Source organism: Callionymus lyra, chromosome 7 (genome assembly GCF_982586985.1).
Source record: "Callionymus lyra chromosome 7, fCalLyr1.hap1.1, whole genome shotgun sequence".
NCBI lineage: Eukaryota > Metazoa > Chordata > Actinopteri > Syngnathiformes > Callionymidae > Callionymus > Callionymus lyra.
The window spans coordinates 22,240,499-22,255,865 of NC_141824.1; the positions used below are offsets into that span (position 1 = coordinate 22,240,499).

General features: G+C 39.9%; 2 protein-coding genes across 2 annotated transcripts; both read right to left on the minus strand.

Annotated features, from left to right (window-relative positions):
* Positions 1-246: 246 nt before the first annotated feature.
* On the minus strand, positions 247-10,982 carry kpna4 (karyopherin alpha 4 (importin alpha 3)). The gene is made up of 17 exons (XM_087794832.1): positions 10,690-10,982; positions 8,269-8,313; positions 8,106-8,192; positions 7,607-7,636; positions 7,414-7,466; positions 5,993-6,088; positions 5,545-5,630; positions 5,271-5,357; positions 5,029-5,198; positions 4,843-4,887; positions 4,628-4,759; positions 4,373-4,501; positions 3,748-3,852; positions 3,607-3,678; positions 2,767-2,929; positions 2,604-2,695; positions 247-2,478 (listed from the first exon to the last, which is right to left on the minus strand). The coding sequence occupies exons 1-17, from the start codon at positions 10,756-10,758 to the stop codon at positions 2,383-2,385; spliced, it is 1,557 nt and encodes a 518-aa protein (XP_087650958.1). The 5' UTR covers positions 10,759-10,982; the 3' UTR covers positions 247-2,382.
* A 1,299-nt stretch (positions 10,983-12,281) lies between these two features.
* Positions 12,282-14,698, minus strand: LOC148075662 (ADP-ribosylation factor-like protein 14). Its single transcript, XM_087795121.1, has 2 exons — positions 14,381-14,698; positions 12,282-12,985 (listed from the first exon to the last, which is right to left on the minus strand). The coding sequence occupies exons 1-2, from the start codon at positions 14,693-14,695 to the stop codon at positions 12,689-12,691; spliced, it is 612 nt and encodes a 203-aa protein (XP_087651247.1). The 5' UTR covers positions 14,696-14,698; the 3' UTR covers positions 12,282-12,688.
* Positions 14,699-15,367: the final 669 nt, after the last annotated feature.

The following is a 15,367-nucleotide window of genomic DNA, read 5'->3' on the forward strand; positions in this document are numbered from 1 at the left end:
GCCGCCTCCGTCCAATGTCTCATTTCACTGAAATAAGTCTGTGCTGGTTCTTATTGATCTGCTCGGTCGCACTTCTATGACGTCAACAAGGAGACCTTTGATCTTGAAAAACTAAAATAAGATTGAAAAAAAAAAAACCACTAAAGATGTTACTCGAATGTTTCAGTAACCATGTGTTGGGTTATTAAAAAGAATAAAAAGGTGAAAATATTCATTTTGTGACGCGACAAACCACACAAACAATCATTCTCTCAGTTTGGGTTTCACTATTTATTTTTGAAGACAACCTAAACTGTACCCTTGTATCCCCCCAAAGAGGTGTTTGGGGTGAACCACCTTTTTTTCTTCATTCCATGTTATAATTTTAATATTTGAAACCACATCTTTGCTAACACGGAATGCTGCAAAAAATATCCCTATGTTCAACAGAAGGTTTATGAGCACAATGTGTAATAATCGTTTACTACAGTGTCGAGGTTAACAAAAACTGAAGAAGCTTGTACACCTAAGCAGGTATAAGAGGGGGGGGGGGCAGGGGGGTGGAGGAGAGAGAGAGGGGGGGGGGACGAGGGACGGGGGACTTAAAAGGGACAGCAAAATGTAATATATATTTTCTCGGAGATCTAGATAAGGAAAACAACTTGGGCCCAGTCCCTTTTTGACGTGAACAAAAAAGGTTGCATCCGGTCGCAATTTGAGATAAATTAACAAATTGCTCTTCGAAAGCTTCTGAAATTAAGTGATCGTATTCCATCTTAAAAAAAAAAAAAAAAAGAACATTGTTCGATTAATGAACTCTAAAGACTGTGGTCACATAATGCAGAGGCTTCTGGCCTCATGTATGTGCAGAAACCATACATCGAGTCGGACACTAGTGACGGAGGGGTGGGGGGGGGGGACATGTAACATTGAAGCACAGTTTACTTAAAAGAAAAATTACACTGTATCCACAGCCTAAGGGAACTAAAAGACCCTAAAAATAACTGTGCCATAATTTTAGTACATGCAAAGATTATGATGAACAATCCTACAAGTAAATGGCCGTCTTCTCTTTTCCTTCAGTCGTACGTCAATATCTCTGGCAACCCTAGCAGCCAAGTCTGCTGAAGTCGAAGAAGGAAAGAAAGAAAAAAAAAAAGAAATCTCACAAAAGAACAGGTCAACTAGTCAGTTATAATGATGGTGGAGTTCACAGCATCAAGCCCATTTCAGGTGTGGAAATATGATCAACCGCTTTTACAGAAGCAATGAAACTAAAAGCAGGAAAATAATTAAAACATAAAAAAACACACTGGAGGCATAAAAGAAAATAAACCCATAAGCCACCAGATGCATCTCGATACAATGCACCGCTGCTCCACCGTTCGCAATGTCCAGTGTCAATTAATACTAACATAACAATAAATGAAAACAAAATATAATCCTTACGATGATTTTTTTTTTTTCCATATCCAAAGTTCTTCTTCTCCTTTCGGGGATTTTGTGAATCCGCCTGCTTTTCGAAGGCAAGACCTCCTTTCTTGCAACCTTTCCTAAACTCAAAAGTTGCGTAATTTTCGCTTCTCTCCAGATGTTTCCGTTTTTCCCGCCTCTGCATGCGCTCTCATCCCAGTCTCTCACGCAGCCAAGCACTCACAACGCATCCGTCCATTCTCTCGCACACACGACCGGACTTCTGGCCACGCCCACAGGGGGGGAGGGGGGAGGAGGAGAGGGTGGTGGTGCCCTGTCGGGGCGTCTTGTCGGAGGAGATGAACCTGGCTCCTCAGCACTGAGTCCAGACATTCATACACGATGGGGTCCCATTCACACTCGTCTGATAGCGTGGCCGATTGGGGAGGAGGAGGCGCGTCGAGGGCGGCGCCCGCCTGGTCGGAGGACCGCGGAATTGCGATGGTTCATCTCGGTTTTTCGAAAATCAAAAGTTCGATGCATTGTCTTGTTCGGTAGGATTAACTTGATTAGTCATTTTTTTGGGATGTCCTCGGTTTCTCCTCTGATAGACTTTTTGAGTTTGTATCGTCGTCGTCGTCGTCGTTTGAAGTCGTTTTTCGGAAGAAAGCAGCTCCAACGACAGAAGTCACGTCGGCACGTCTTTCAACGATGTAGATGTTTTGCTAGTTTTTGCAACATGTAGCCACTCATTCTCACTCGCACCCACTCGCCAACTCAAACTTCATTTGGGCCGGTTCCCCTGGAATGCCAAATGAAATCCACACATTTTTCTCTCAGATTAGATGCAGCCATGGATCCCACGAGCCAAGCACAATGGATCAAATTTATCACACTCTCGCTCTCTCTCGCTCTTTCTCTCCTAATTTTTTTTATGTTGAACAGAGTGCTGCATCGTGAACAAAACTCCAGAATACCCCAGATCCCCGTCTAGAACTGGAATCCCTCAGCTGGCACGTTGGCTGAGTTGAAGTTGTAGGTCCCGCCCTGGATGGCGTCCGGGACCAGGTTGGTGTCTTCATCGATCTGGAACACAAGAGAGGAATGATTCAAACTTTTGCTTCATCGTCCAGCTCAACATCGAACCATAGAATATTAGCTTTAAGAAGTGCAGTATGAACGTTAAAGACTCAACAGCATGAAGAACTTACGTCGGATGAGAAGAACTGGTCGATGATTTCATAAGCCAGTTTGTAAATATCCTCATTTTCATGATTCTGCAGCTGCTCCACCTTCTCCAAACCTGTGAACAAACATCCACACGTGAACACACTGAGGGTGAAGATCCATGTTCGTCACTTGAACCACGCTCACCTCCACACTCCTCGATCAGGTTAGCGATGGCCTCCGCCTCGTCGTCGGCCATTTTGAGGATGTTGCTCAGGCCGTCCAGGACCACCTGGACCACCTGGGCGTCCTTCACCGTCAGCAGGTTGCAGAACGGCGGGATGACCTGCTCCTCGATCAGATGTGCCACCTGGAAAAATAAAAAAATATGGATTAGCTGCAGTGATAAAAATAACACTTGATCGTCAAGTCTTTCCATGATGGATCCTTGGTGCCGACCTTCTCACGTCAGGTCATGAGCCAAGTATTGAAATGACAGTTTCAGGTGAAGACACTTATGGTACAGATCCACCTTTTTCTACCTTATGTAGTACAATTGCTCGACCTGTGTGTGGCAACATAACACATCCAAAACTGCTGATGAATAAAACATGGAATATGAGCAGTTAGGAGCGTTGGCATGCAAATGCTAGTGTTTTTGTCTAATAATGTGGTTAAAAATGGATAAATAAAAAAAAAGAAGACATTGGACATGTGATGCAAGACTTCCAGACAGAGGAATCAGTATACATTTAAACTCAGGTTCCCATTTGAGAAAATAAATCTTATCAATATTTAGTTGCCGTTTGGTGATTATCCTTTTGTTTTCCAACATTAAAAATTCTACCATTCTACTATTTAGACCAAAATTTCCCACCTACAATTTTAAAATTGGTTTTTGTTATCAAAACTCTCTCAGATTAAAGCTATTAATCAATAAAAATGTAAACATTTGTTGAGTGACAAAACTACAGTACCCTTGTATTGTGTATAATTATCAATAGTTATTGGCAAAAGGTAGATTATTTTACGAAAGCAAAGTTTTACCTGATCTTTTCTTCCACTTATTGTCAGATTGCTGATGGCCCAGGCTGCTTCTTTCTGAGTTCCAAAGTCACCCTTTAAGAAAACACATTTTAGTCACATACCAAGACTCATCATGTACTCTCCACTTTTAAATGGACAGACCTTGTCCAGCAGGTGGATGATCATGGGGACAAGTTTTGCGTCGATCACAGCCTGAACTTGCTGCTGGTTTCCTGCTGTGATGTTTGACAGGAACCACACTGCCTCCTACAGGACAAAGGGCGCAAGTACAAAGACATTTAATGCCAAGTCAGGAAGCAACGAGAGGTCAAGTAATGATTTCTAATCGGTGAATTGGATCAGAACCCAGAGGTCCCCAGTGTGGACTTCTGGTCGAGACACTGTGCAGAGGGCGGGGTGAGAGACCAAATGAGGCTCTAATCATCGACCAGGTCACCGGACGGCCTCTTTTTTGCGTGACTGGTCTCAGATGCACTTCATTATCAGCAGAGAAATTGTCAGGACTCTCACCACCAACCCGAGGCAGACAATCACTCACATTCACTCAATCTGTCTCTGACTTCTTTCTTTAACCATCTTTAACCACTTTTGATGACCACGTCGTCCTCTTCGTCGTCGTCTGGATCTTCATGGCGCGAACGTTCTGACACTAACTGAGCTCTACCCTGACAACATTCACAGCACTTTCACACCAGCACAGAGTCTCTGCTTTCATCACTTCCAGGCCATTATCTCGACGGAACAGAAGCGTTTCAGGGACAATCACCTTGTTTATTTTCTCCTTGGGGTGTGTGAGCAGAGCAGGGAAGTGATTGAGAGCGTCGCAGTTGAGGACCACCTGCGTCTGCTCGTCTGTGCCGGTCACAATGTTGCCCACGGCCCTCAGTGCAGCAGTCTGCAGGCAGATACAGTCGTCAAGTCCAAACAAAAGCCTCACTTTTTTATTATATAAAGATTAGAGTTATGATCATATTTTACTATGCCTCTGATACGTAACCAGCAATGTCATCAATTTCTGTACCTGAACTTTGACCTCCTGGTGACTTAATAGAGGAACCAGGTGTGGGACAATTTGGGAGTCGATGACCATTTGGATTTGCTCGTTCCCAGCATCGGTCAGGTAGGAAAGCGCCCACACGGTGTCTACCAAGATCTGGACGCAAAAGAGGAAAAATGACGACGGTGCAGATATTTTCTGGTCGGGATCAGCATCTAATGTTTACTCCGGGTACTCACACTGACATCCGTGTGGTGGATCAGCACACAAAGCGCTGGTAGGATCTGGAATAGAGATGCAAATTATCTTGTTAACATTCAAACTTAGGATACTCACGTCAAATCAAACTTTATCGATTATAAGATGGACATTATTATCATTTTCCTGTCAGCAAGTAAGACTTGTGTTTTAGATCTCATACACACCTCGAGGATGGTCTCCATGGGAGGTGGGGGGTCCTTGTGGCGGCACAGGTTGACCATTACCCATGTGACGTTGCGGAGAAAGGTGATGGGGATCGAGGGGCTAATAAATGTGAGCAGGGGTGTGACGACGCCGAGGCTGATGACGTAGTCTCGGCACTGAGGGCCATCGCCTGGTGGGAAGACACACATCGTGATTAGTGTACGGCTTCAACATAGTCGGCGTCCGACAAACAAAACCTCACCAATGATGTTTCCCAAAGCCCAGACGGCCTGCTCGCACACGTTCTGATGAGGAGAGCCAAGAAGTTTCATGAACAAAGGCACAGCATCTGGAGATTAAAAAAAAAACAGAGGTTAACAAAGTTGCAATAGAACATCCTAGGTTAGTCCAACCACATACTTGAACTGAACATTATTTTAAAGGGGGTTAATCCATCATATACATACATTCCAGCACTGTAGTATTTAAAGAGAAGCTATATAGTCAAGTTGATATATTCATTTAAGCTCACTTACTGGACTTCACCACAGCTTGAGTCTGCTCTGAGGTACCAGATGCAATGTTGGTTAGAGCCCATGCTGCCTCAAACTGAAGAGATGGGCTGTGGAGTGTTGACAAAAAGACAATGAGCATGACACTTTAATGAACACACATCAAATAATAACTTAAACTAAACAACAGCTTATGTAACGAAGATCAACGTTTAAATAGCAGCTAGATAGTTAAACTACACAAGTCATGACTTTTTAAAATAAAAACCAATTATAACACAATATACAAGACAAAGACATGTCAAAATCTGACATATTGTTGCGTTAAAGTAAAGTTAAAGTTAGGTAACATTATTTTAAGAACCATGTCGATGTCACTATAAGGAAAGATTTCAGTTAAACTTGTTGGCTCAAGATGGACGACCCAGTGGAATTCATTTGTCAGAAAGGAACCAAGCTGCAGTGTTCTTACTTGTCTTCTCGGTCCAGGCAATGAACCAGAATAGGAAGAATTCCAGACTCTATCAGGTCATCAATGGGAGGGTTACGATCACTGGACAATAATTTCCTGAAGAGCAAACAAAACCAATGTCATTTGTATTTTTTTTTTTGCAACAAGGTGGTCAATAAACTGCTGAGCTATTGAGGAAAATGTTTACTTTAAATTAAATCAAACATTTACCTCGAAAAAAAAAAGAAGCTTGAAGATGCTGTTGTCATGTCTCTTATAATGGAAATATAAGCCAGAGCAACAAAGTAAACACAGGTGGGACAATAAGTACAGAACCAGGCTGTTAAATTTGATGTTTTTCCAGTTCAACACAACCGTTGTGCTTATTGCTCGAGGCGAGTGTGGCAGGCCAGCAGATGCATTAACCTTTCATTCTATAGAAAGTGAAGTCTACAGCTGTGGGGAAACTCAACCACTCAATCATAATTTACTTTTAATGCTTCATTTTAATGATTCACAACAAGTTTAAAATGTAAAACGTGTTCTACCTTCCACTTCAGCATGTTTTTTTTTTATGTCAAAAGACATTCAAGAGGCAAGTAATTATTTGTCAAGAGAGTATTGACTGAGAGGGAAATGTAAGCATGCCACCATCATTACAAGCTAATAGACTTGGACATTTTTACATAACTGTATATGAACTAAATACTCTTCGCAGAAGAAAAAGTCTATCAGTAACTGAATCACTAAATTGTTTCCCCTTTATATATTGGCTAACCCACAGGCCTTCTGTCAACACATTGTTGACTGTTGAGAAACCCATTGATGAACTGCATAGGAATTTGAAGAACACATGGTATGACACGCACCCAAATGACACCGCAACTCTGCGATGACATAACACATGTTTAGCAAGAATCTAAGAACAAACAAATGTGCCGTTTAGGGCGTTTTATTACATTTGTTTAGAAGTGGAAGTCGTTATTGTTCTAATATTTTCAATAAAGTTGAACATACATGTTTTGTCTCAAAAGATGAGTCAGCATAATATAAACAGGTTATATGTTAGAAAACATGTTTGAAGTTGTGATGAATACAGCATGTAACTCTTAGAAGCTTTTTAGAAACTAGAAAGTCACTCCCTCTGTACCAGAATGGGTCATAGAAATAGAAATGGTTGTTCCTAACTAAAATAAAAATGGAAAAATGAATAAAGATGAGTGACATAACATGTCTAACTGTGAATCTATTCTAATGACGCCACACTGTGGGCCCTCTATGGTCTGTGGTCAGTGACTCAACCAAAAGGAAAAAAACATTTAATCTGGTGAAACACTGTCTCTTAATGCTCAAAATGTACAGTGATTTAATCGCATTCCTAAATTTGAGCAGGCCATTGACGACAGATGCACATCCCCAAATGCCATGGCTTAAGTTCTCACCTGGCTGCCTGGACTGCACTTAGCTGGATGCCCTGGTTATCACTGGTGGCATTCTGAAACAACCAAAGACAATATTAACACAAGCCATTATAGATCTTCAATTAAAGCAACTAAGTAAAATCTTTGAATGAGCTCAACGTTTTTTTCATTTGTTTCAGATACATCGGCTTTCAAAAGGAATAATGTTACTTACTTGAACTATTGCTTTAAGGGACGTATTTTGCTGAAAAAAAGAAGAAAAAAGGATGAGTTCAGAGGCTTCACAATTATAAGACTTTGATTTCATTTTCACACCAAATGGTCCATTTACACTCCACCCAAAAACACAACAGACAACTTTGTGTCTTTATCAGTAGCCACATTGATCAATAAGATGAAATAGTTTAGATGCTTTTTTTGTTGTGCGAACATTAAACATTAGTCGCTAATCATAGACCCTTCCTCTACACCCCTAGCATGTTCAATCAAGTAGACAGCTTCCTGAATAGATCACATCACTGGTGGCGTTTCTCCATTAAAATGTCTACTCAGCAGTTGAAGAATTTAATCACAGTAACTGCCCTCTGGTCTGTAGGAAGCCGAGTAGAATTGACTATTTAGCATTAAATCACCACCGACATGCTCTGACTCACAACAGCCAAACATTTTTTTTTCATTTGTTGGCAAGTGGCTTTAGTTCTCAGCAAGCTCACCGATCTGAAATCTCCCTCGCCATCATCCTCACAAATGTCCTCGTTGGGTACGTTTCTCCTCTTCAGGAGGTGCTCGTCTCTTTTGTTCTGCAGAGAGGAAGACATTTGCATTAGAGCAGCTGTGAAAACACACTAGTTCTATAGTTCATCATAGTTGACTCACCTTTCTGAGCTCAACCACCACCTCAGTCCTCTGTCTTCTCATAGTCTGGAGGTGAGAGCAACGGTTATATAACAAACACAACAGCAGAACATTAAACTGATATCAGGATCTAGTTATTTGCAGTCACAGGAGAACATGAAGACGGTTGCGTAAACAACTCTTGTTGAGGCCTTGACAGCACAGGGACACCGTCAGCTGAAAATACTCCAGAATACTGCATTACCCCAGAAGTTCAGAGGACACCAACGTTTGATAGAAGTAAGCTGAAAAATAAAGTAAAGTAAAACTATGCAAGACGAATGGTATGCAGTAGCATTCAAGATAAAGGTGCTTTGGGAGTTTTTATTCTGTCTCCTCGAAAAAAAAGAGGATTCAAAAACTACAGAATTGGAAAGAAAAGAGCAGAAAAAAGTAAACTTTGTAAGACTTGAACTTGTGCATAATCCTCTAGATCAGCTAATTTTAAACACTACAATTTCATATTTTAAAACACAAGAGTTCTTGAAATTCAAGTGTTCTAAATTTGGCCCCATCAATACATCTATGACCATTTCATTATAGAGGGAACAATGTACCTATAAATCAGAAAACCACTCCAATTTGCAACTGTTAATACTATACTGAGGAGAGCCATGGTTCAAAATCTCCTTGGAAAGACTTCATTCACACATTATACCATGTTCTCTTTCATCAACTCGACGAACAAGAGGCAGACCTCACCATCTCATTCTTGTTACCTCTACCAGAATATATCAACAATATAGGTGAAATTGGTAAAATTGGTTCATAATTAAGTAGACAAATGGCTGCAATCATCTTAGTGCTATTTTATCATAAATCATTTACGATAAAAATGGCACTAAAATGTGAGACATCAGATATCTGTTTGATGTCATAGGATAAAATGATGAGACTAATCTGAAATGTATCAATTTATTACAAATTTCTAGGACAAATACAAGGTGATTTCAGATTCTATCTTTTGTTATTCATGTAGGGCAGGGCTATTTATCGTTCACAATTATTTGTGGTGTAAGATTTTTGGTCGATCAAGCATTTTTCTTTTATTATATCAATTTTGTCTACTTATGTCAAGTGGAGATTGTTCTTACGTTATAATGGTTTTACTTGTTGTTTAACATGTCTCAAAACTGTTAAAAATATATTTATTATATATAAGGATGAGGAAATGTATTGTGATTTTTTGGGGGGCATATCACCCATCTCTAGATTCAAGTCACAGCTAATATTCCCTGGTGATCATGCTTGTTTAGCTTCTCTAAAAGGGGTACGGGTTGAGATTAACGGTTAACTAGCCAGTGGCCACCTTTGAAAAACATGGTAAATGCTTCAAAATAAACAAAGAAAAACATCAACTTTTATAGTTGATTTCCTTAAGTTGATTCTTTTTTTCTTCCAATTTGTGTCATTTGTTAAGCATTTCAAAACATATTTTTGTCTGTGACTTGATGTATGCTGCCTTGTATTTGGGAATTTTGGATGACCGCAAGATCTCTGCTTTTTAAGAACATAATCTTCCAAAGCAGAAATGTCTTCTCGGGTCCATCCTGCCAGAAACATGTCCCTTTCAAGCCAACTTGGTATCGATGCAAACAACCAGGTTGACACAGAACGTGCCATCATCACAGGTGGAACGTTTAACTTCAATCGGAAACTTTAAGAACCCAGAGTTCGTATATCATATGTTCAAGGTAAAGGTTACTTAAAAAAAAATATTTCTACATTAAATTCGATTCTCTCATTCCCTCCTATTTTCCAAGGCCCTCACTTTGAAAACCACTGCGTGTAGATCATGTGACTTATGCTAGCGACCATTTCTCAAGATTCCCTCGTTTTTTAGATTATCTAACAACACGTTTATGAGGTTTTATTAACCAGCATCGAAGTTAAAAACAACCGAGCGAGCGCCAAGCTAGCTTATTTCCGCCATTGTTTTTAGTGCTAAAGACGGGGGATGGGTGGAACTGCAGCGGCTAGCATAAGCTATCAAAGTGGGGAGCGAGAAAATAAACGAATCCAACCCGTGTGAAGAGTTTATTTTAATCCTAAAATGTTCAAGTGAGGTAGAAGGCATCAGGGATGCGTTTTTTCGCCGATACGACGGTTTCACGAGATGAAACATGGCGCAGGCCCAGCTAGCATCATGCTAGCATCCTGCTAGCGCCGAGCGGAGGCGTACAAGCCGGACTAGCTTTTCCTACCGCGCAACGTGGTCCACCTTAGTGGAGAATCCACTTTAAAACAGAACCACCCGACGGACGAGTCGAGTGTCGGACTCGCATGTTCGTTTGGTGGACCCTCCGAGGGGTTTAGAAATACCAAACGACGTCACAGGAGTGCCAGGAGGAGGCGAAGCTGGCCGTGAGCTTGAGCCTCGGCGCGGATCACACACGTTATTACCTCTAAATCACGGCCTTTATTCTTGAAGTTCTTCAGCCGCTGGTTGTCCAGTTTCTCGTTGTCGGCCATGGTCGCGGTTGCGGTGGTAAGAGTGGTCGTTGTCGCGTCTTAAGAGCTCCTCTTCCTTCTTTCGTCGGTTCCCGATTCTTCGGCCTCTCCGTTAGCGGACTATTTTTTGCTGCTGTGCCCGCGGTGCATGCTGGGAATGCCGGTGGTGGAGGAGGGCAGCCTCGCAGTGACGGAGAGGAAGGGCGGGGGAACCCCCTCTGAGAGATCTTTAGTTCACCATCACCTGAGCCCCGAGTTTAGTTTCGATTCGATTTCACTTCGATAACGACGTGTTTTCTCTCCACGGATCTATACTTGTGTGTAGTTCTGATCACAATGAAACTCAACTAAAGATGCAAAATTATTTAATGACCATCACAGTGATTCAATAAAGACACAGAGGGTGAAGACAGAGTCAAACAAAGTCACTTTGATATAATAATATAAGGTAAGGTAAGGTAAAACTTTATTGAAATTGGTTTTTTTCCAATAGCCAATACGTACAGCATTTTTTTTTATAAAAAATAAAAAATAAATCAAAATAAAATAAGAAGAACAAGAACATAAAGAGAAATAACAAGATGACACAATAAAGAGAAATAACAAGATGACAATATAACATAAAACATAAAAATGTATAGATTTATAAATGTATATGTCTGTGGAAGTATATCACTCACATCAGATTGTTGGAGTCTATGCTAGCTTATTTGGGAGAGAGGCGGGGGACACCCCGGACAGGAAGGAGGTCGCCAGTCCGTCGCAGGACAACATTTGACATTTTAAATAAAGTTTTTTCAAGCATATAATTTATTATTATTTTTTTTTATTTCTATATTGAATGTTTAAATTAGTTTTTATTAAATACTCGTATAAAATATTGTTCATTATGAAGTAAAAAAGAATATAAAAAAAATACATTTGTACATTCATATTCTAAATTAGAGGAATAAATCAAAAATACATTTTATAAGGATTTGATTTGACGCGCCGTCACGTGATTATCTGCGCATCGTATGATTGGCTGAAAGTTCAATCTGTTCTCTTTTGACGTTGTCTGGTCGAACTATTATATAAATATTGGAACTAAATATCTAAACTCAATGTGTAAAAAAAGCATCGTCCAATTTTCTCAATTTCTTTTAATTATTTCCCCAAAAATCAAACTCTTATAAAAACACAATTTTAACTCAAGAAATTCAAAGTTTTAACATTTTTAATTCAACTATTCTAATGGTAATGATGTACTTCCTCATACATGTTCTGATAAACACCACTGTAGCCAGGGATACTATCCACCTCCCTCAAACCTGGACTATCAGGATTATTTTTTACTAATTTTGTCTATTCTTATTCTTCCTGAGATTATTTAAAGCACATTTGTCAAACATGGCCTGTCAACTCATTTAAAGTGACATGCATAGTATTAAACAAAACAAAAAAAACATTAATTTGGTAATAAAAATAAATAAATAATAATAATAATAATAATTTTGATTTACATTCACATTAAACTAAATCTCCTCAAATAAAAGTATACATTTGACTATGTTTCCTGCATGATTGACACCCTTGCTTTAGTATTCAGCCCTCATTTTAAGAATCAAAAACAGAAAGAGATCCATGTCTTGATTTGCTTTAATAAAATGTATATCAATAAAGTGTTTGCCTAAGAATAATACTTCAAATAAAAAACAAGAATTAGTGTCAAATAAATATAATCTGCACACAAATACGTATCGTAATACAATTCTTTCTTTCTTTTGGCTGATCGTCTCCATGTGTAGCCACAGCAACCAGATTTAAACCCAGCTCCAGAGTTCAGCAGGTCAAGATACTTGGAATGACTGACACACTTAGTTGCTGCTTTTCAACCACAGTCACATCAACATCTGACGTGATCGAACCAACAACCTCCGCTCTCACTGTAGACTCTGACTTGAGTCCTCCATCATCGGCCACACAGCAGCTCTCTGATACTGAAGCTCTTCGACTTCATCTTCACCTTGATGTCCTCCTGGGTCTGTTTCAGGGGGGTCTTCATCAGGTAGGCTATCCTCCTGAATCCCTCCTCCAGTCCGGCCCCCGAGATGGCGGAGCAGGGTTGGATGAACCAGGCTCGGCCCTCACAGACCTTCCCCAAGTCCAGTCTCCTGCAGAGCTGCTGTGGACTCAGAGCCCCGGGCAGGTCCTGCTTGTTGGAGAGAACCACGAGAGGAACTCCTCGAAGGATCTCGTACTTAAGGACCTAGAATCGATTGAAATGGAATTTATTAATGTGCTTTTAAAAACTGCGGTCATGCTGTTTAGAAGAAAATTATTATTATTTTATTTTATAAGGTAAGGTAAGGTAAGGTAAAACTTTATTGATCCCTCAGGGTCTCCTTCGGGAAATTGTTTTTTTCCAATAGCCACAAAAAATACAGCAATTTTTCCTAAAAATAAATAAAATAAAATAAGAACAAGAACATAAACAGAAAGAACAAGATGTCACAATCTAAGTCTAAAGATAAAGATAAAGAACATAGATCAAAGAAAAACAACAAAGACAAAGGATATTAAGACTAACATAGAACGGTTATTATAGTAATCATACTATAAATATTTTGACACTTTATTTTCAATCATTTCCTTGCTGCTGTCACAACCCAAATATCCCAACTGTGTGACAAATCAAATAATATCTTATCTTATCATAAAAGATCATATTGTTAGTTGTAATACACTGAAAAAAATGTTGTTTTTTTATTTTTTGTTATTATTGCGTATTGATATACAGGCGAGGATAAGAAGTGTCTACGAAATTATGTTGTATATATCTGGGTCAAGGTGACCCGAAAGACCATGGTATCCCTTGTGTTGTCTCCACCACTGCACATGTACAGTATTTCCGGAAACCAGGGGCTTTCGGGTCACCTTGACCCAGAGACAACACAAGGGTTAAGCCTTTTTTTTTTCCAATAATCAGAACATTTAGTAACGTATTAGTTCATAATGCTAAAAATATTTCCAAATAATTATTCTATATTAATACTTAGGAAGGCAATTGTCAACACAATGTAATCATAACAATATGTTTAATTAAAAAGCTTTTACATTTTATTATGCTAAAATTTACTTTAGGCCTGTTCGAATCTTCAACAAATAATAACTTTTAGGAAATATTGGAATTGTTTAAAAAATAATGTTTTTCACGCATAAACAAAAAAAGAAAATTAAAAAATAAAGTATATCAGTCTATATTTGTCTTTGATCTATGTTCTTTATCTTTAGACTCAGATTGTGTCATCTTGTACTTTCTTTTTAAAGAAACTTTGTTCTTCTTTTCATTTTCTTTTTTATGAATAATCGTCTGTATTGCTGTGTTCTAATAGGAAAAACAGTTTCCCCAAGAAGAACTCCAGAGGGATCGATAATAAAAAGTCTATCTATATCGATCATTTTCAACTGTGATACTTTTTTAAACCTACTGATATAAATAGTTTTCTGACTCCAATAAATAAATATATTTACATTTTTTAATAGTAATTGCATTATTTCTATTGATTAACAACATCATAAATATTCTTTAGAAGTTTTCCATGTATTAAACATTGTTAAATCATTTACGAGAGCGATCTATGAAGTTGACTCAAACTTTTACCCGATGAAGGACTTTCCTGGCCTCGTCCAGCCTCCTCAGGTCCGAGCTGTCCACCACGAACACCAGCCCGGCGGTGTCGGCGTAGTGATGCTTCCAGTGTGGCCTCATCTTCTTCTGCCCCCCCACGTCCCACACGGTGAGCCCGGGACTGCTCCTGTCGGTGTCCAGCGACTCCACGTTGAAGCCCACGGTCGGGACCGTCACCACCGTCTCGTTGTACTTCAGCTTGTACAGCAAGGTGGTCTTCCCGGCGTCGTTCAGACCCAGCATGAGGACCTGCGCTTGTTTGTGAGTCCTGGAGCTGATGAGTCCCATGGCGAGCTTCCTTCCTGACTGTCAGCCCCCCACGCCCCTCTTTAAGAACCCTCACTTAAAGACCCCTCCCATGTGTTGTGACAAGATTCCAGTGGTGCATGTGCAGCTTTCAGTAAAGCTATTCCTATCACAGCTATTCATATCAGACGTGACGAGGCAGGCTCTCTGGTTACCACGGTCCAGTCATGACATCACAGCTGCTGCTGACCCTCACAGGCGGCCCGTGGGAAGGATCGGTTACTTCAGAGTTGAAGGTTGAATCTCCAAGGAACCTCGGATGAACTGTTGAGAATTTCTCTCCACAGGTTTATAAATAAACTGGCTTCTATTTGTAGACCAAGAAACTGCAACAGGAACAAACAACTTGAAGCATGCTGGGAGAATTTCTAACCAGGTCTTTAATAACTCTTGTGTTGTCTCCGGGTCAAGCTGACCCAGAGAACAGATGACACATGTGTTTGTTGTATCCCTTGTTTTTTTTACTCTGGGTCAAGGTGAACACATTTGTTTTCGGGCCTTCGGGTCACTCTGACCCAGAGCTAACACAGGGGTTAAGTATGATCTCTTCCGGAGAGGTTATGTGATCGTCACAGTGTCTGTTAGCTATTATTATTATTGTTGTGTTATCAGTTTTATCTTGCCCTTTAAAATATATACTTTATTGAATATTGT

Coding starts and splice junctions, on each gene's coding strand:
- kpna4 (XM_087794832.1), bottom strand. CDS start 10,758: ATGGCCGACAACGAGAAACTGGACAACCAGCGGCTGAAGAACTTCAAG. Junction 7,467..7,606: donor CCCTTAAAGCAATAGTTCAA/GTAAGTAACATT, acceptor TGGTTGTTTCAG/AATGCCACCAGTGATAACCA. Junction 2,930..3,606: donor TAAGTGGAAGAAAAGATCAG/GTAAAACTTTGC, acceptor TTATTTTTCCAG/GTGGCACATCTGATCGAGGA.
- LOC148075662 (XM_087795121.1), bottom strand. CDS start 14,695: ATGGGACTCATCAGCTCCAGGACTCACAAACAAGCGCAGGTCCTCATG. Junction 12,986..14,380: donor CCAGGAAAGTCCTTCATCGG/GTAAAAGTTTGA, acceptor AATCGATTCTAG/GTCCTTAAGTACGAGATCCT.